At 41.2% G+C, this 19,917-nt stretch overlaps 1 protein-coding gene across 1 annotated transcript in view; it reads right to left on the bottom strand.

The window, feature by feature from the left end:
• GALNTL6 (polypeptide N-acetylgalactosaminyltransferase like 6) overlaps positions 1–17,152 on the bottom strand; it is a 1,453,898-nt gene extending 1,436,746 nt beyond the window's left edge. The window contains exon 1 of the mRNA XM_052644952.1: positions 17,015–17,152. Coding sequence (XP_052500912.1) covers positions 17,015–17,152 — 138 coding nt within the window. The remainder of the gene's footprint in view (positions 1–17,014) is intronic.
• Positions 17,153–19,917: the final 2,765 nt, after the last annotated feature.

Below are 19,917 nucleotides of genomic sequence, written 5' to 3'. Positions count from 1 at the left end.
TGTGAGCTGCAGCAAGAGAAGCCACTGCGACGAGAAGCCTGCATGCTGCAACTAGAGAGTAGCCCCTACTCATCACAACTAGAGAAAGCCTGCGCACAGCAATGAAGACCCAGCACAGCCAAAAACAAAAGTAAATGTATTAATTAAATTGATAAAAAAACAATAAAGGAAATAACAAGGAACTGGATGGGATGCCTTCCCTCCCAGAGTGAGTCCCAAACAAGCAGTAATTCCAGAGACCCTGAGGAAGAGAATATTTTCAGGAAGAGGACAGAAGGAGGAGTCTGCTAAGGACAATGATGAATGTGTTTGTGTGCTGGTGGTGGTTGGGATGAGCTGCAAGGAAGAGGAGAATGAAAACGGGCATTTGCACAGTGAAACTGACATTACTCCTCAGAAAGCACTACATTCTCCTGTTCAGCATCCTTTCCTGTTTTCTAAGCTTGCTTTTTCCTGCCCCTTTTTTGCTCCAGGCCCTCACCCTATCACCTCTTATCTTCAGATGAAGATGAGTGTTTCACATAAGAGATCATTTAGTTAAATTCTCTCAAGTAACAGGACTAGTGAGAAGTGCTTTCAGAATTAACTACCAAGAGATTTCTTGTGATGCTGGTAAAGCAGTTAATGTACAACAGAGGATCTGGACTCAGCTGAGGTATGTAGAAGAAGCAGAAACTCAGGAATTGGAGGCATCATTTGCTTATTATTATCTAATTCAAAAGCATAGCTTTTATTTCTTTCACTGGCCTTACACCTATGAATTTAGGATATCGGAGTCAACTCCAAACACTGTCCACAAAATAGAATCTATTATCTCAAGTAGTCATTTCTAGAAGGGGTTTCCCAGGTGGCCTTGGTGGTAAAGAACCCACCTGCCAAGGAAGGGGACATAAGAGACATGGATTCCTTGGACAGGAAGATATCCTGGAGGAGGCATGGCAACCCACTCCAGGATTCTTGCCTGGAGAATCATGGACAGAGGAGCTTGGCGGGCTATGTTCCATAGAGTTACAAAGAGTCAGACATGGCTGAAGCAACTTAGCACACATACATGTATTTCTAGAAATTCACAAGCAAAGTCGAGAAGATTTTGTGATGGATATTATTGATCCAGGGATATGTCCTTTGCTTTACTTTAGTTAAAGCGCAATATGAAGGATGGGTCAAAGAGGAAAAGGCTGAAAGCAAATGAAAGAGAAGAAAAAAAATCATAATATATGAAATTTCCAGAAGAAATAAAAGTTGTGAGGCACAATCTGGATAGAATTTTCATATGTATCCTCAAGTTGGGATGTCGTTGCTTGGTGACAGGAGACATGAAAGGAACTGGGAAACAATGCAGGTACTTTATCTGATTTTATGGCATGAAATCTTGGCTCTCTCAATATGAACATTGCATGCTTTCAGTGAAGAATGAGACCAGGTTGTCTGCTGAGCATAAGAAAAGTGGAGCTTGGGGGTTTGAGAGGGAAGAGAAGGTTGGAAAAGGCAATTCTGGAACAACGGGAAGAGAGCTAAACAGGGTGGCAGAGAGCAGTTCTTTTCTGGTAGTTTTGGCTTCATTGTGCCAGTCTGTACTTGTCTTACAAAAGATCATCCCTTGGGGAAATACAGCTAAGCAATATTTACTTTCTGATTATATAGTTTGGAAGGAGGCGGCAGCCCTCAGAATTGCAAACAAAACAACGGCAACAAAGAAAGATCAAACAGCAGAAGCCTTGAGCTAAAAGAGTACTTCTCACATCTCACACCTTTCAAAAACTGGAAATGCACGTAGGCTCAAGAGAACCTCTTTTTAAGCTGGAAAAGACTCAAGTTCTTTTAAGCGTTTCAAGGCTTCCATTCATTCACAGGATGAATAATTGATCGAGCCAATGCCTACATGAATTTTTTAAGAAAGTTTTCATGAGGAAAAGAGGAAGACAGGAGGCTCTGAGCAGGAAAAAGGTGGGGGTGGTGAGTAAGGGGAGAGAATAGCTTGTATTTCTACCATTTCTTGAATAAGAGCGCTTGCCGTCCCTGGTGTTTATCTTTCCCTCCATATTTCATATTAGAACTCAAGATATTCACCTAGAAGCAGTGAGTATCTTGCAGACCCTGAAATTTCCTTCAGCTCATGGAAGAAAATTTGAAAGTTTCTAAGGAACTGAAGAGAGGACACAGTTCCAATATACACAGTTATTAATCTGACACAAAGGGCTTCCCAAGGGGCTCAGTGGTTGAAGAATCCACCTGCCAATGCAGAAGATTGGGTTGGATCCCTGGATTGGGATGATCCCTTGGAGAAGAAAACGGCAACCCACTCCAGCATTGTTGCCTGGAGAATTCCTTGGACAGAGGAGCCTGGTGGGCTACAGTCCATGTGGTCACAACGAGTTGGAGACAACTAAGTCTATACACAAACACACTATTAAACTGTCTAAAAAATGACAGAATTCACCCAGCTGGGGACTTGGAGCATTTTCATTCCCCTACACCTCCTGGTTTTACACCATTGTCAATTCCTTTGTTTCCAGGCAGCTCCTTTCTTGAAGCTGGAAGATGGACTGAGGGGGCATTTTACTCCTCAGGTAACTCCTCTGTTCTTGTCTGCAGCAGCCTCACTCATGGTGTTTCTGATTCAACATTACTATCAGAAGCAACCAGAACGTGCTTGCATGCGTGCTCAATCACATCTGACTCTTTGCGACCCCATGCACTGTGGTCTGCCAGGCCTCTCTGTGCAGGGATTTTCTAGGCAAGAATACTGGAGTGGGTTGCCATTTCCTTTTTCAGGGGATCTTCCTGATCCAGGGATCGAACCCACATTTCCTGCATTGTAGGCAAATTCTTTATCATATGAGCCACCTTAAATTTCAACTATATAAAATAATAAAATGTTTACCCCCAGAGACCCTTTTAGATAATCCTCTTTTGGAAGCTTAGACTGACTTAATTATACAGTTTATAAAATATTTTCTATCCCTTGAGGGCAGAGTACACACTGAGAAATCAACACCACATGAAGAGAAAGGCATGGAAAACATGGAAGCAAGGTCATCACAAGAGCGCTGGTGCTGATGAATATGCAGGGAAAACTAATGTCCCTGTTGAAACCTAGTTTTCTCCTGACACATGGGGCTGTTTAAGGCTTTGGTTTAAGTTATGAAAACTCTTAAAGTAACAACTATATTGTTTCTGTATGGGCTACAAAGAGGAAAAAAGCAAAAGAAGTTAAAGGTGCTTCAAATATTTTTTTGAATACAAAAGTATTTATGTCCTTATGATGGGTATATGAAAGAGATGGTCTAGGGATATGCATTTCCTCTTATCTGACCTTGATTCTATAGAGTCTAACAGGTAATAATAGTTAACCCTTTACAACAGCTTGCTAGTTCAAAAAGATAAATGCACCCCAATGTTCATAGCAGTATCATGTACAATAGCCAAGATATGAAAGCATCCTAAATGTCCATAGACAGATGAATGGATAAAGAAGTGGTACATATATACAATGGAATAATACACAGCCATCAAAAGAAAGAAATAATGTCATCTGCAGCAACACAGATGGACCTAGAGGATAGTATGCTAAAGTGAATCAGATAAAGAAAGACAATATTGTATTATATCACTTACATGCAGAATCTAAAAAATACAGCAAACTATGATTATAACAAAAACAGACTCACAGATACAGAGAACAAGCTAGTGGTGACCACTGGGGAGAGGGAAGCTGGGTGGGGCAATACAAGGATAGACGGACAAGGGGGACGCACTACCAGGTATAAAAAGCTACAAGGATGTACTACACAAGGTGGGGAAAACAACCAATCTTTTACACTAACTAAATGTGGAGTATAAATTTCATAAGCTGTGAAACAGTATACTATACATCTGCAACTTCTATTATAGTGTGGTGTTCTTGTGGCTTAGTTACTAAGTCTTGCTCAACTCTTTCATGACCTCATGGACCCTGCCAGGCTCCTCTGTCCATGGAATTCTCCAGGCAAGGATACTAGAGTTGGTTGCCATTTCCTTCTCCAGGGGATCTTCCTGACCCAGGGAGTGAACCCACATCTCCTGCTTTGGCAGAGGAGTTGTTTACCACTGTGCCACCTGAGAAACCCATATAACAGTGTACAACTTCAATTAAAAAAGCAAAATAAATAAAACTAATAAAATAGCTTGCTTTGTATAATCCAGGTCTCCGAGCATTTTATGCACTTTAACTTATTTAACCTTCACATTAACTCAACCAAGTAAGTAGTATTTTTATATCCATTTGGAAATGGAATTGTAAGACTCAGAGAAGAGAAATACTAATCCTAAATTCCTCAAGGTCAAACAAAGAGCAAGTACCAGAACTGAAACTAAAACTAGGCAGATCCTGGCTCTAGGACCTGCACCCTTAACTACTATACACATTTCTTCTCACAGTTGTGTTAATACGCATTTTTGTGTTGCTATGGTCCAGGCTATTCAAAATGTAGTTGCATTATATGGGAAGTTATACATAGCCCAACAGTGTGTCTTGGTAGAATAAACATTGTATGATCTCACTAACTTTTAAAGAAATTGCCTTGCATTTATACGGCAGGATAGCAATTTTACATAGGGCATGATTGCTGTGACTATTTCAGAAGAGCTTAATATGGTATGTTACACATAGTAAGAGCTCAGTGTTACCCTAACCTGATTATTAATGTATTATCTTTTATTATTTTTATTGCTTTTCTCATAATCCATTTGTTACTTTTAATATTCTTATATTATTTTGAAATTCTTGTCAGCTGAAGACTTTTAGGTCCTTACCCTTGAAATATCCTCCACCCCAGATCTACCACCCAATTTAGGATACTTAAGGCCTAGCTTTTTTCCTATGCTCTGTGTATCTGGTCATTATCTACGTTTATTTTAATAGGTACATTGTCTTATTGGTCAAGTAGCTGCATGGTTTTTTTTTTTTGCATCCTCATTCAATACTCAGTTTTCAATCATTATTACTGAATTATACATATATATACATATATAATACATATACATATGTACATACATATATAATGTATATGTATATATATATGAGTGAGCGACTGAAAGTCACTTAGTCGTTGTCTGGCTTTTTGCGACCCCATGGACTATACATATATATATATCCAGCCAGGCTCCTCTGTCCATGGGATTCTCTAGGCAAGAATACTGCAATGGGTTGCCATTTCCTTCTCTAAGAGATCTTCCTGACCCAGGGATCACACCCAGGTCTCTTTGTCTCCTGTAAGGTGGATTCTTTACCATTAGTGTCACCTGGGAAGCCCATGTTATACACATATAACTTCCCATTTTACAGAATACTTTACAAATGTTTGATTACTTCTCCAAATTAGTAAGAAAACTGCATAGGAAAATTCTTAGGCCTCCTGCCAAGAGTTTCTCAAGCTATTAAAAGCACAGGCTCTAAATTTACCATTAAGCTCAAACAATCTTTTCTGTGTTTCTGCTCCTTTTGATCGTTGCCATCACCTTCATCCTCCCCGGGCACCAGTTCCTCACTCTCCCTGCACCAGCCTTCTTTTAGCTTCCACCGTCTCCTGCCAACCAGGACTTCACATTCAACCCTTCATGTCAATGCCAGTCCCACCAATAACTCTCACCTGTTCATCTTTCCATTTAATCTTTTACGATATTTTTTGCGCCTCTACAACTTTGTGTTACTCCAGCCTGAATAGTACAAATAACTACCAAGCCCAATGACCTTTTCAAAGTCTTCACTTGCCTTAAACTATAACACAGCTCATCACTGTCTCTTTTTATGGACCCAGAGGGCACATTCTCAAATTTCGTCTTTGAACCTTACTTAACTGTAAAGTTGGTTCTACAGAAGTACCTCTCTCAGTGAAATGCTGGAGGGTGAAACCAGTACAGAAAACACTTAGGGCCAAACATACATATGAAACAAGAACATATTTTCCTTAAAATATGTTTTCCTTCTACTAAGCTCAAAATAACTAGAGTATCTGTATTTTAAAAAAGAATTTAATCTATCCATATATGATAGGCATTATACACAGTTTTTCTTAGCTAATAGGTGACAAGCTTACTGAAAACAGATTTCTCTCTTCATCACTTATTTGCCTCAGGGTCTCCAATAAACATCTCTTTTATCAATAATGTGTAGGTAAATCAGTAAAATGTAGGTAAAAAGGTAAAATGCTTGCTCTTTGGAAGAAAAGCTGTGACCAAACTAGACAGCATATTAAAAAGCAGAGAAATTACTTTGCAAACAAAGATCTGTCTAGTCAAACCTATGGTTTTTCCAGTAGTCATGTATGGATGTGAGAGTTGGACCCCAAAGAAAGCTACACACTGAAGAATTGATGTTTCTGAACTGTGGTGTTGTAGAAGACTCTTGAGAGTCCCTGGGACTGCAAGGAGATCAAACCAGTCAATCCTAAAGGAAATCAGTCCTGAATGTTCATTGGAAGGATGGATGCTGAAGCTGAAACTCCAATAATTTGGCCACCTGATGTGAAGAACTGACTCCTTGGAAAAGACTCTGATGCTGGGAAAGATTGAAGGCAGGAGGAGAAGGGGATGACAGAGAATGAGATGGTTGGATCACATCACATATTCAATGGACGTGAGTTTGAGCAAGCTCTGGGAGTTGGTGATGGACAGGGAAGCCTGGCATACTGTAGTCCATGGGGTTGCAAAGAGTCAGACATGACTGAGTGACTGAACTGAACTGAACTGAAATCAGCAGTGATATACTTTAAATGTTTTATTATATCTTTATTGGTAGCTCAGATGGTAAAGAGTCTGCCTCCCATGTGGAAGACCTGGATTCGATTCCTGGGTCAGGAAGATTCCCAAGAGAAAGGAATGACAACCCATTCTCTCAGTATTCTTGCCTGGAGAATTCCATGGACAGAGGAGCCTGGCAAACTACAGCCCATGGTGTCACAAAAGAAGCTTACACGACTGAGTGTCTAGCATTTTCACTTTCACTCACATGTTTATTCAGTTCCGTTCAGTTGTGTCCAACTCCTTTCTTCCCCATGAATCACAGCACGCCAGGCCTCCCTGTCCATCACCAACTCCCAGAGTTCACTCAAACTCATGTCTATCGAGTTGGTGATGCCATCCAACCATCTCATCCTCTGTTGTCACCTTCTCCTCCTGCCCCCAATCCCTCCCAGCATCAGAGTCTTTTCCAATGAGTCAACTCTCCGCATGAGGTGGCCAAAGTACTGGAGTTTCAACTTTAGCATCAATCCTTCCAATGAACACCCAGGACTGACCTCCTTTAGGATGGTCTGGTTGGATCTCCTTCCAGTCCAAGGGACTCTCAAGAGTCTTCTCCAACACCATAGTTCAAAAGCATCAATTCTTCAGCGCTCAGCTTTCTTTATAGTCCAACTCTCACATCTATACATGACCAATGGAAAAACCATCGCCTTGACTAGATATACCTTTGTTGGCAAAGTAATGTCTCTGCTTTTGAATATGCTATCTAGGTTGGTCATAACTTGTCCTTCCAAAAAGTAATTTTCTTTTAATTTCATGGCTGCAGTCACCATCTGCAGTGATTTTGGAGCCCAGAAAAATAAAGTCTGACACTGCTTCCACTGTTTCCCCATCTATTTCCCATGAAATGATGGGACCAGATGCCATGATTTTCGTTTTCTGAATGTTGAGCTTTAAACCAACTTTTCTACTCTCCTCTTTCATTTTCATCAAGGGGCTCTTTAGCTCCTCTTCACTTTCTGCCATAAGGGTGGTGTCATCTGCATATCTGAGGTTTTTGATATTTCTCCCGGCAATCTTGATTCCAGATTGTGCTTCTTCCACCCCAGTGTTTCTCATGATGTACTCTGCCTATAAGTTAAATAAGCAGGGTGACAATATACAGCCTTGATGTACTCCTTTTCCTATTTGGAACCAGTCTGTTGTTCCACGTCCAGTTCTAACTGTTGCTTCCTGACCTGCATATAGGTTTCTCAGGAGGCAGGTCAGGTGGTCTGGTATTCCCATCTCTTGAAGAATTTTCCACAGTTTATTGTGATCCACACAGTCAAAGGTTTTGGCATAGTCAATATAGCAGAAATAGATGCTTTTCTGGAACTCTCTTGCTTTTTTGGTGATCCAGCAGATGTTGGCAATTTGATCTCTGGTTCCTCTGCCTTTTCTAAAATCAGCTTGAACATCTGGAAGTTCATGGTTCACTTATTGCTGAAGCCTGCCTTCGAGAATTTTGAGCATTACTTTACTAGCATGTGAGATGAGTGCAATTGTGCGGTAGTTTGAGCATTCTTTGGCATTGCCTTTCTTTGGAATTGGAATGAAAACTGATCTTTTCCAGTCCTGTGGCCACTGGTCAGTTTTCCAAATTTGCTGGCATATTGAGTGCAGCATTTTCAGAGCATCCTCTTTCAGAATTTGAAATAACTTATCTAGAATTCCATCACCTCCACTAGCTTTGTTTGTAGTGATGCTTTCTAAGGCCCACTTGACTTCACATTCCAGGATGTCTAGCTCTAGCTGAGTGATCATACCATCGTGATTATCTGGGTCATGAAGTTCTTTTTTGTACAGTTCTTCTGTGTATTCTTGCCACCTCTTCTTAATACATGTTTATTAGTTGTACACAACAGTATGTTTACTTACTACCTTCAATGAATATTATAAAAACTGAGAAAAAGGAAGCAATATTATTTGCTAAGCTTCCCCAAATTGAGTGTTCACTTTGTAACAAACAGTCTACATATATTAATCCAATTTGATCCCCCTGCTACCCCTTTAAGAGTTACAACCTGAGCCAACATATGAAGAACTATGGTTCAAAGATGTAAAATGTCTTGCCCGAGAGGATATATTTTGAAAGTGGTGAAAACAGCATATAAACCTGAAGTAATTGATTATTCCTCAACCTAACACCAACCCTATCTAATTTTATAACATGACGAGGCTCAATATTCACCCCCTGGAGCAATGAAGGACTTACCCAAGAGTTCAGATCATTCTGTTCCTTTTCTGTTCTGAAAGCACAGTACACACACACATGCACACACACGCATGCACACACGCGCACGCACACGTGCATGCACACGCGCGCACACACACGCACACACACACGCACACACGCACACACACGCACACACGCACACACACACGGAAAATGCTTCACTCTGCACTGCTTGTCTGTTTCATGAATACATATTGTATCTCTCCAATTCACTACTGTGAAAATTAAGAATGGGCGCAATGCAATATGCTTTTTTCTATATTCCTCTAACTCTACTGAAGGAAACAGTAACTCTATAAAGTATTTCTGTAGTTAACTGAAATAGTTAAGAATCATTTCCACTCTGCTGCTTATCTTTTGGTCTTCAGAATAACTATTGTGTCTCAAGACCAAGACTTAACAAAAGCAGTTCTCAGACTCTGACTTGTAATTAATGTAGAAAAAAACGCTTACATGTGAAAGTGAAAGTGTTACTCACTCAATCTTGTTTGACACTTTGTGAACCTATGGACTGTAGCCCACCAGGCTCCACTGTCCATGGGATTTTCCAGGCAAGAGTACTGTAGTGGGGTGCCATTGCCTTCTCTGATAGCAAATGATAGTGGTCACTATAAAGAAACATTGCTCTGGTTTTTTTCCCTTTTATTGAAAACTTCAATTTTAGAATAATGTTCAATGCAATATACCAAAAAATTAGTCAGGTTTTTTTTTTTTTTTTGCAATAAACAATTGCATGTAGAATAAAATTAACAATTTGTACTTAAATACTAGACCAAAAAATTATGGGAAAATTTTTTCTATTATTTTCTAGATCCTGTTTATGTGTTTCTTCAAAAGATCTCCCTGCCAGATTTAACACTCCATGGCAAGTCCTGTACCATAGTCATTGCTCTGTTGTGCTGTCTTGACATTGCCTTGCAAAGAGAAATCATCTGTAAATATTTATCAAGCAAACATTAGTTATCTTGTTAAAGGCAATGATTGCTTACAAATGCTCATACTATGTATAACAATAATCTATGTTCATTAACCCTTATTACATGCTGTTCAGGATACTAAGCATTTAATCCTCACCAAAAATAACAATACAAGAAATACATCATTGTTTCCACCTGACTTAGAGAAAACTGACATGAGGAAGACCCATGACTCGTTAAATGTCCTAAAGTGCTACGTGCTGTAACTAGCACTGATTACCAAAAGATAACAAGACAATATGGAAATCCTGATATTTCTCCATAAATTAAGGTCAAATGGATTCTCTTACTGGAAAGATCTATCACAGTTAAGGAAAAAGAAAAAGAAATTCACTCAAACTTGGGTGGCAGCCCTGACAATTTGGTCATTTTACTGTATTAAAAAAGATCAAAATGATCAATAATAAAATCTTCTGACTTTGGCTTTCTAGACTTCAATGGAATGAAGTAACATTCCATGAGGATTTCAGAACTTGAACTGAATTTGAAATGAATCTCCTCTACCCTCACTGAGAAACACCATTCCCTACATCATAGAGATGATAGCCACCACCATGGCCTCTGACAAGCACAACTTCCTTGCTAACATCAATGGATAATGATAAATTGCACTATTTATGATCTGCACGACTTTCACATTGCTTTGCATGGTGAGCGTGCTCTGTCATGTTCAACACTTAGCAATCCCATGGATTGTAGCCCACCACACTCCTCTATCCATTGGATTCTCTAGGCAAGAACACTGGAGTGGCTTGCCATGCCCCCTTCTCCAGGGGATCTTCCAAACCCAGGGCTCAAACCTCCATCTCCTTTATCTTCCGCATTCAAAGGCGGATTCTTACTACTGAGCCACCTGAAGTACTTCTAGAGACAAATGCACTTGTCCTTCTCTCCATACTTTCCTAGAATTAAATTAATAACATTTAAATAAACTCAGCTGATGAACTTTTCTTTTTTTTAGATTCAAAGCAATGGAAAAAGCAAGAAGTTATAAAAGTAAAAAACTGTAGAAAATGAAACAGTTGGGTGGATTTATTTTTTCTTCACAAGTGAGACCATGTGTGTGAATTCATGTACGTGTGTATGTGTGTTGCTAAATAAGTATGTGAAATGAATACATTTAATTGGAGAATTCTGCCAATTCAGTCCACATTTTTTCCCACTAGACTGGAAGTAGAAAAGTAGAGGAAAACACTGATGGAATTTACCTTAAACCCTAAAAATACCCTTCTCTGTTCACCCTCTTTCCAGCCACCATGTTAGAGTTTGGTAGTAACAGACATCAGCATTATCAGGGGATGCTGAGGGTCATTGCGGCTTGACATTTCTGGGGGCCCGTCCTTTCCTTTCAACTTTAAATAAACCCAGTATAGATATTTTTGTGCTTGAATAAATACCTACTTTCAGCAGCATGAATGTTTCTTATTTGTTCTTTTCGGCTGCCTATTTGAGCTTCCGGCTTCCTGGATGGCTCAATGGTAAAGAAGCGGCCTGACAATGCAGGAGATGCAGGTTCAATCCTAGGATGGCAAAGATCCCCTAGAGAAGGGAATGGCAGCCCACTCCAGTAGAATTTCATGGACAGTGGAACCTGGAAGGCTGCAGTCCATGGGGTCACAAAGAGTCAGACACGATTTAGCGATTAAACAACAATGACCACAGTTCAGGCATCCCCACTATATTTTGAACAACTAGCTCTGTGGGGTCACAGACTGCCATCCTAAGAGAGCAAGTACCTAGTTTATGAGAGTTTGGCTTCACTTTGTGGATGATCTCAAGAACCTTCTATTTGTTTGCACATCTGCACTGTTGACTCTGTAATAGCACTCCAGTAAACAACATATGTAAACATGAAAGAAAGAGAAGAATAACATACTCACGTCCGATGGTTTTAAGAGCCAAAAGTTCTGCCTCATCCTTCCAAGCATGCCAAGCAAATGTGAAGGAGAGGCTGGACCAAACACATGCTGACTTGGGATGACAGGACACTCATACCATTTTCCCTTACTGTTAAGTCTGATCTCCCTCTTTCAGGTCGTCCTGCAGGTACCCACACTGGCTATCATTTGTATAAAGTGTTTCAAGGAGAGACGTGGTTACAAACTTCTCTACAAGTTGTCATGGAGACTCCTGACAAAACTTCCACACACCAATTTCAATTATCTTCTCGAAAACACTAAAACATCAAACTTTCTCACCCTTCTCCCTCTGTATTTCACCCTTGATTTGGTTTCTTATGTAGAAAAAAAAAATGTATAGGAGGCTAATTGATGCAGCACAGCTTGTTCAAAAATAAACACACATAGAGAGAAAAGGAAAAAAAAAACTCTCTCTCTCTCTTTTTTTTTTTAGAGATTCTGTTCAACATTGTTGCCTAGGGGGCAAGTTGGTGAACTAATCATCTCCAGATCCAATAGGTCACAGTCAATAATTAAAGCACTTGTTACAGGACTCTGTGAGGTGTAATACTGGAGCAAGTCAGGATGGATATTTCCATAAATTCAAGAAAAGGTCCTTCTGCATGCTAATTTAAAATCTACTTCTTAGCTAATTCAGAACATTATGGCTCAAACGAATATATCACTTCACAGCTAGTGTGCTGATAATATAGAGGGCAGGAGGAGTGAAAATTTTACTTTCTTATTTCTTTACTTTTCTTTTCTTTTTAGCTTTTCCAATATCTAAGATGTTTGCTGGAGAAGAAACATAGACATTCTTCCAGCTTTATGGTCAGGGTGACAAAGGAAAGCATGAGTATGTCTGCATACACTCAGCTCCAGATATCTAAAATCTTCAAATCACAAGATAAGTTTAAAATACCACAGAAAACAGTTCTTGCCAAAAAGATGAATCCCCCTATCCCAACAAGGGTGGTGCTGATTAATGTTAGTAAAGTTGGACAAAGATGCTGAGAAATTTCAGGAAAGATTTATATATATATATATATTAAGTCTCACATCTGTGGAGTACAATTTACTTGTGGAGTTGATTAAAACCAAAATGTTACCTCACAATAGTTTCAACAGCCAAGATGTGATCTTAGGACTTTATGTACCTTGTTACAGCAAAAGTTTGATTAGCCCTGTTTTATATATAGAAATTCTGAAGTACTAAGAAAGAAGAAGGTTCTACAAATTAAGTGACCTAAGTGTTCAATGTTGTTTTTGGTTTACTTCATGGGAAAAAATCCAGGCCAAACGTATACTTCCAAAATCATTCTGAACAATTCTGAAAATATGTGAATTAAAGTTCTGAGATTTTGATCTTTGTTTTAATCATTCTTTCAAAAATTGCAAAACCTTCATATTCTGAATATTCTTGAATTATTTTTCACTCATACTGAGTATTGAGTTGCATCTCAACTTAGTTGTTGAACTACTTTATAGCTGCTTTAAAAATATGAATCTCTTTAATGTATTTAAGGAAAGAAAGTATTTGGGGGCCCTTTTTATCGATACTTGCATAAATAATTAAAAAAGAAGGTATGATAATGCTAGATACAGTAGTTTTGCTCTAAAATATTGCTTTGCTCTAATTAACATCCTAAGGAATGGCTTAATTAAGATCTAAATATATAACCTTAATTCAAATGGAACTGAAACCAGAGAAGAGTAGCAATACAAAATCAAAAAGAAAGAAATTAAGAATTACTGTACAATAACCATAGAGTAATCACTTCAGCTGAATATAAAATTCATTACCAACAAACTATTTTAAAATAAATGTATATATTTCTAAACCATGTATAAATCATCCTAATAAAAATTAAAAAGCAACAAATAGAACTCAACTAAAAATAACATAATTATCATTGATAATTTAACAACATAAGCAGGAAGCATAAAATATTTGATAAAATCATGATTTTTATACAATTTTCATAAAATTTTAAAATTCCTAAAAGATTTATGTTTATTTCTGTAACTTGGTTCCATTTTGCAGAGCCCAAACAATAAAATTAGCCTTTTAAGTCTTCCGTTATTATAACTACTTTTTTGGTCCTCATTAGTTAAATGGGTGGTAAACCTTTTAGATGAACAATTTAGGATTTTTTATTTCATGTATTTTCTGCATCATAGATGGGACAAATATTTAAATATTATAAGAATTATTTAAAATATTACTTTAAATCAGAAAGTACTGTAAATACAAATATTAAGTTGTAACAGTATGGAAGACTTGAGAAAATATGTGTAAAATACTAAGAATCATGACAATGCACAGTTTCTATCAATGCTTTCTCATTTACCTCCCTTTAGTTTATCTCAGAACATATCAATGCCATTCATACTGAGTGGTAGACAGACAAACTATTGGTGATGTGCTCTGATAAAATACAAGTGAAAAGAATCATCTTCACTTTAAAAGTATCATCCATTCCATGATTTTGTATTTCTAGAAACTATTTTCCTGCAAGCCACTATAAATGAAACTGTTTAAAACGTGAAGGTTTCCCACTGCTGGACTGCCCTTTTCCACAGAATGGCTGCAAAATGAGACTCTCCTTCCAGCCTGTGACTTGTTCTCAGTCCCTTCAGTGCTGACCAGGGCCAATAAGCTGCACATTATCCTCACCTGGAGCATTTCACAACTAAGGGATAACTAAAGTAACAGATGGGTCTTGAAGAATAGTTAGTGATTGACCATTAAAATGCCTTTGTAAAGGAAATTACTAAACTACTAAATTTAAATAGCACAAGTCAGGTTATATACTTTAACTGAAAACTTACATATTTAGTTGACTTACTTTGAAATGTGGATACCTTAGTCAAATATTATATCACAATATTAAACATGCTTAATTCATCATTACAAGTCAATTTTTACTTGGTCAAGTATATATATATACTAATATGCATATAGATACATTTTTACATATGGCTTATCTCTTACTTATCAATGCTTGTATAATGATGTCAATATACCCTAATTTTCTTTACATTTAGGTTTAATAATAGAATAAAACCAATGAAGGCTTATCTTTTACTGCTTTACAATGAATTCTCTCTTTCAGTAAGTGATAGTTTCTACATTTCAACTTAATTTTGTATCTGTAAGAAAGCATCAGTTTTGAAATCATTATTTTTTTTTAGGTTAAAACATACTGAAGTATGCAACTGGCATTCATTTCATGGCACAAACTGCCTTTTGTTTATTCTTGGTTTTAAAACTGCTAAGACTCTCCAGCTGGAATGCCACAGGATCCTCTCCAATCTTGGTTATTTATTCCACACAGTATAAAACTTTGAGAAACAGCCCCTTCTCTCCCTGCTCCATGCCTTTCATATCCACTAATTTTTTACCTGATATTAAACATCATTTGCACCACCAAAGAAACAGGAACAATAAAACCGTTACAGAGATTGTAATAACAAGCAAAGAGAGTTGGTTTGCCACACTTTATTTTTTTTTATGCCATTGAACAAACAGATTTCTCATTAAGGGTCAAAATCAATGGAGCTGGTGGGAAAGTTGTAAATACTTCATTAATAAGATTAATTAGAGCTTTATGTTAGCTATTCCAGCCAATGATTCAGATGGCTATTGTTAACTAAATGCAAGGAAAAACCATTTTGTTGTCATTTTGTCAATATTGGAATGGAAATTTTAATAAAAGTAGCTAATTTTAATAATTAACTACTAATATTAATAACATTCAGCTTCTCTTAAGGGTTGGAGAAATAAATGATCTATATAGGAAAAAACAGTTTCACATTCAAAGTATCAACCTTTTTTTATTGGAATGACAAAACAGAATATACTTCAAATCAGTCACCTATTATAAAGGATGACAGTGATCAATAACGGAATGAAAATATGTCAGCATTTTCCCTCAGAATTCCAATCCGCCAAAATTCATAAACAACTAGTAATCCTTAACATTTAAGAGACTGGTAACGCTTTACTTGTCATAATGAAAAAGCAGATTACTTCCATATACTTTACAACTAACCACCCACTGTGTAAAAAGAAATTCCACTTCGTTAAGTATAAGAGCAGATATTTTAATTGTCAGTAATAAATACTGTCATCCACAAATAGGCAATTTAAGCACCTTCTGTTTGTAGAAGGTACATAGTGTACATGGGTGCTGACCCATGAAATTAAGATTATTCCCACTGCAAGATGATGCACAGGACTAACTGAAGAAGTGTTATATCCATACCATGAAAAAGGCTGCATTCTATTGTTAAAAGTTTAATGGCAGGAGCTAGTTTATTAGTAAGCAAAGAATTTAACTATACTGAATTTCACCAATGTTCTGGAGAGCATATTTTGCTTTACTGTTAAGAAAGATAGTTATTTTGATCCATGTTAAGATATGACCCATGCACCCACTAGTAGACTGCATATTAAGTAAAACATAAATGTGGTGTGTGTGTGTGTGTGTGTGTGTGTGTGTGTATACACGTATAACTCCACTATATGGTGTTTCTGACATGGAGAGCTTTAACAACAAACTGTTACCACAGACTGTGAAACCAAACGACCTCCTTAGTAACTGCCTGAAGACCCCACACAGCACCTTAGCAACAGGGCAGGAGACACAGAGACTTTACCTTTCTGCATGGCAAAAAAAAAAAAAAAGCTGTTGCTAAGCAAAAATATAGAACACTGTAACTTGGTGTTTGAGAACCACTTCACAAGTTTCACGACTTAATCGGCCCAGTTGACTTTAATATAGACACACAAACTCCAGGAGAAGCCAACACAAACCTCTGAGACTAAACCTGTACTATCTATACATCTCCTTTCACGAATAAGCAGTTACCCCTCCTGTAACCTCTAGATCAATGGAGAGAGGAGCTGTTTCTTCCTTTTGACCTCTCATCCTGCTTTTTCACTTTATTTTGCATTCCACCCATGTCATTGGTCGCTCTCTCAAAAAGACTACTTATTAAACCCCAAAGTCCCTAGAGGATTGTAATCTCAGCTCTGCAAAGACCTGGGAGCTGATGGAAACTCGGCACACCTGCCTAGGGTGGCCGGCTCCAGACTCCTGCCCCTCCGGGATCCTTCTCTGCGCAGCACTTACCTGCGGCTCCGCCGGCTCTGGGGATTTCACCAGGTGCTTCTCCTTGTATAGAGACCAGAGACCGATATTGGGCAGGAAAATTAAAGCCACCATGAATAACAAAGTCATCTGCAGAAATCTCTTCTGTTTCCTCTTCATCGCAAATGGTAACAGAGAAGAAAAGTTACAGGAGATGGTTCCCTGCCCGACTCTCGTTTGAATCCAAAGCACCAGAAACTGAGGAGAAGCTAAAAACTTTTTGCTGCGTGCTCAGCACCAAGGTGCACGATTGAAGGGGAGTTAGGCATCGGCAGAAGCAACGCAAAGTTAGTTTCCCCCCAGAAAACTATGACGAAGGCATCAGCTATTGGCTCAGAAATCAATGACTCCACCGAGGAAATCATTAAGTCTATCGACCTCCAGTAAAAAGCCACGGAGTAAATATGATCCTTCCAGACTAATCGTAAGTTATGAAAAAGTCAATAGCATGCTGGATACTTAAGAAAACGGGAGGTTTGGAGTTTCCCCCTCTGCGTGGGAGGGCTGGGCTGCGGAGAGGGCGGGCAGGAGGTCTGCGTGGGAAGCGGCTCGGCCCTAGCAAGTGGCAGGAAGGAAAGTGCTCGCTCTCGACCCCAGCACATCACCTTTCTCGTCTTCCCAGGACGTCTCCTCCTGCGCTCGCCCTGGAAGAAGCCACCTAAACTCAAGTTCAAGCCCCTCGGTGGCCAGCGCGCCGGCGGGCTCCCGGCGGTCCGGGAGACACGGTGTCCCGGGCAGAAGTGCTATTTGGAGAGAGGTCCGAGAACTCCCGGGCGCTCACGCGCCGCGCCGCCCCTCGTCGGCCGGCAGCGGCTCGGCGACCCAGGGGCCGGGGGTCAGGAGGCTCCGGAGGTCGGCGGAGGCGCCGCGCCGTCTGTGCTCGCGCGGCGCCCGGGCTGCGGTCCTCCGCCAAGTGCGGGCCCTGCCCATCAATCGCTCCTCTTCCTCAGCAACGCTCTCACGCCCGGGCGCTCCTGTTCGCATCCTCTCCCCGCGACGGAACGAGCCCGGAGGAGCATCGCCGCACTTGGAAGGCGAAGCTCTCACGCTCCCCGCGCCGAGGAGGGAGGGTGGCGCCCGAGCCGAGCGAGGCTCTCGCGGCGCGCGCGCGGAGGGCGGGGTGGCAGAGGCGCGCGCCGCTCCCGCCGCCGTCGCCTGGCGCCCGCCTGCGCGGGGGCGAGGCTGGGCCGGCCCCGGGCGGCGGCCCGGGCGGGCGGGGAGGGCAGTGCCCCGCCGCCGGCCCCTATATAAGCTCGCCGTGGCGCGAAAAGGCGGAGCAGGGCGACGCCGCCGCCGGACCCGGGCTCCAGCTTCTCGCCTGTGGGGCCGCCTCTCTCCGCCCCGGCCGTTCGCGCGACCTCGGACCCCTCGGGAGCCCGGCGCCCCAGCTCGCCTCGCGCCACAGGCCAGACCCGAGATGCGGGGCGCGCGCGGCCGGCTGGTCGCGGGGTTTGCGCGGGCTCCTCGGTGGTGCCGGCGGGCGCGGAGGCGAGCCCAGCCCGGCGATCCTGCGCCGGGGCACCCAGGCCGCCCGACCAGGTGCGCGGCGAACCCGGGGGAGGGCCGGGACCGCGACGCGAGGCCGGGCGGAGGCTGCGGGAGCGACACCGTGGAGCCCCGGCGGCTTACCTGGGGCGGCCCGCGCCTTGGCCGGGTGAGATCGCGGGGCCGCCGCCTCCCCTGCGCCGCTTGTCTGCGCTCAGCGCTCGGGGTCGCGGCGGGGCCACCTGTCCCTTTGCCCTCGCACGCACCTCCCGAGGTCCCCAGGCCGAGTTGGGGTCGAGCCTGGTCTCGGCGGGAAGGCCTCCCCCTCCTCCCTGGCGCCGGCACGCGCCACCAGCCGGGACCGCACACGCACGAACCTGTGGCCGCGTCTCCAAGGGACCTGCGTGCCTGGCACGGAGTGGGGGCACTCCCGGGATCCGGGGCTCCTAACTCCTGGAGGAAGCGGGACTTGCAAGAGGCGGCGGACAGACACGCCGCTCGCGCTGTGTCAGCCTGCCTAGAATCGAAAGGAGCGCCACGGTCACCTCTTTGTTACAACTGGAGGTGATGCCCACAAGCTTGGGAGCATAGGACGGCGGGTCCAGGAGGGTCCTTTCTCCCTCTCTCCTTTCCGTCCTCTCCGTTCCCACTCCCGCTCCAGGTCCCCTCCCCTCCTTCTGCTGCCCACTTCTCTCTCTCTCTCCTGTCTCACCTGATGAAGACATAGACGTGCATGAGTGTGAAGACACTTGCTTTCAGCTCCTTGCGTTATAATTTTAAAATCTATCTGAACAGTACATACTGACTGACTACATGAGTAAAGCTACGTGCTGCGGTATTTGCTTCTGTGAATTACTTTCATTTCAAGAGTATGTAAACATACTCAATAAATAATGTCTGAATATGTCATTTCGGTAAAGACCAGTTGCCGTTTCATTTTACAGAAGTGCAACTTCGGAATCTGGAGAGGACGGGACATAATTCTTCACCACACACACGCACACACAGTCATACACATACACATTCACACTCGCTCTCTTCTATACGCTGCATAATTTTCTAACCTCCTTTTTGGCTCTTAGCAAGTGCCATTCTGAAGCATAGAAATATGAATTCTGGGAAGCAACAAAACACGGAGAGGTTTGCTGGAATTTATGGATCCTGAAGGAAAAGATTTTGGAAAACTATTAATATTTAAATATATAATATGTTCTGTCTTGTACATAGCGTTATTAACAATTAAAAAGTTTAAAAAAGTCTCAAAGATACCTTGACATTAAAAAAGTTTAAAATCCTTCATATGTTAAATAATGCCAGTTTCTTTGTGCCTTAAAAAAATAAACAAGTCCTGACCACAAATAGACATATCATCATTCTGTTTTCTAAATCCAGGATTCTGA

The sequence above is a fragment of the Budorcas taxicolor genome, chromosome 8, assembly GCF_023091745.1.
Source record: "Budorcas taxicolor isolate Tak-1 chromosome 8, Takin1.1, whole genome shotgun sequence".
NCBI lineage: Eukaryota > Metazoa > Chordata > Mammalia > Artiodactyla > Bovidae > Budorcas > Budorcas taxicolor.
This window is presented reverse-complemented; position numbering and strand designations above follow the sequence as displayed.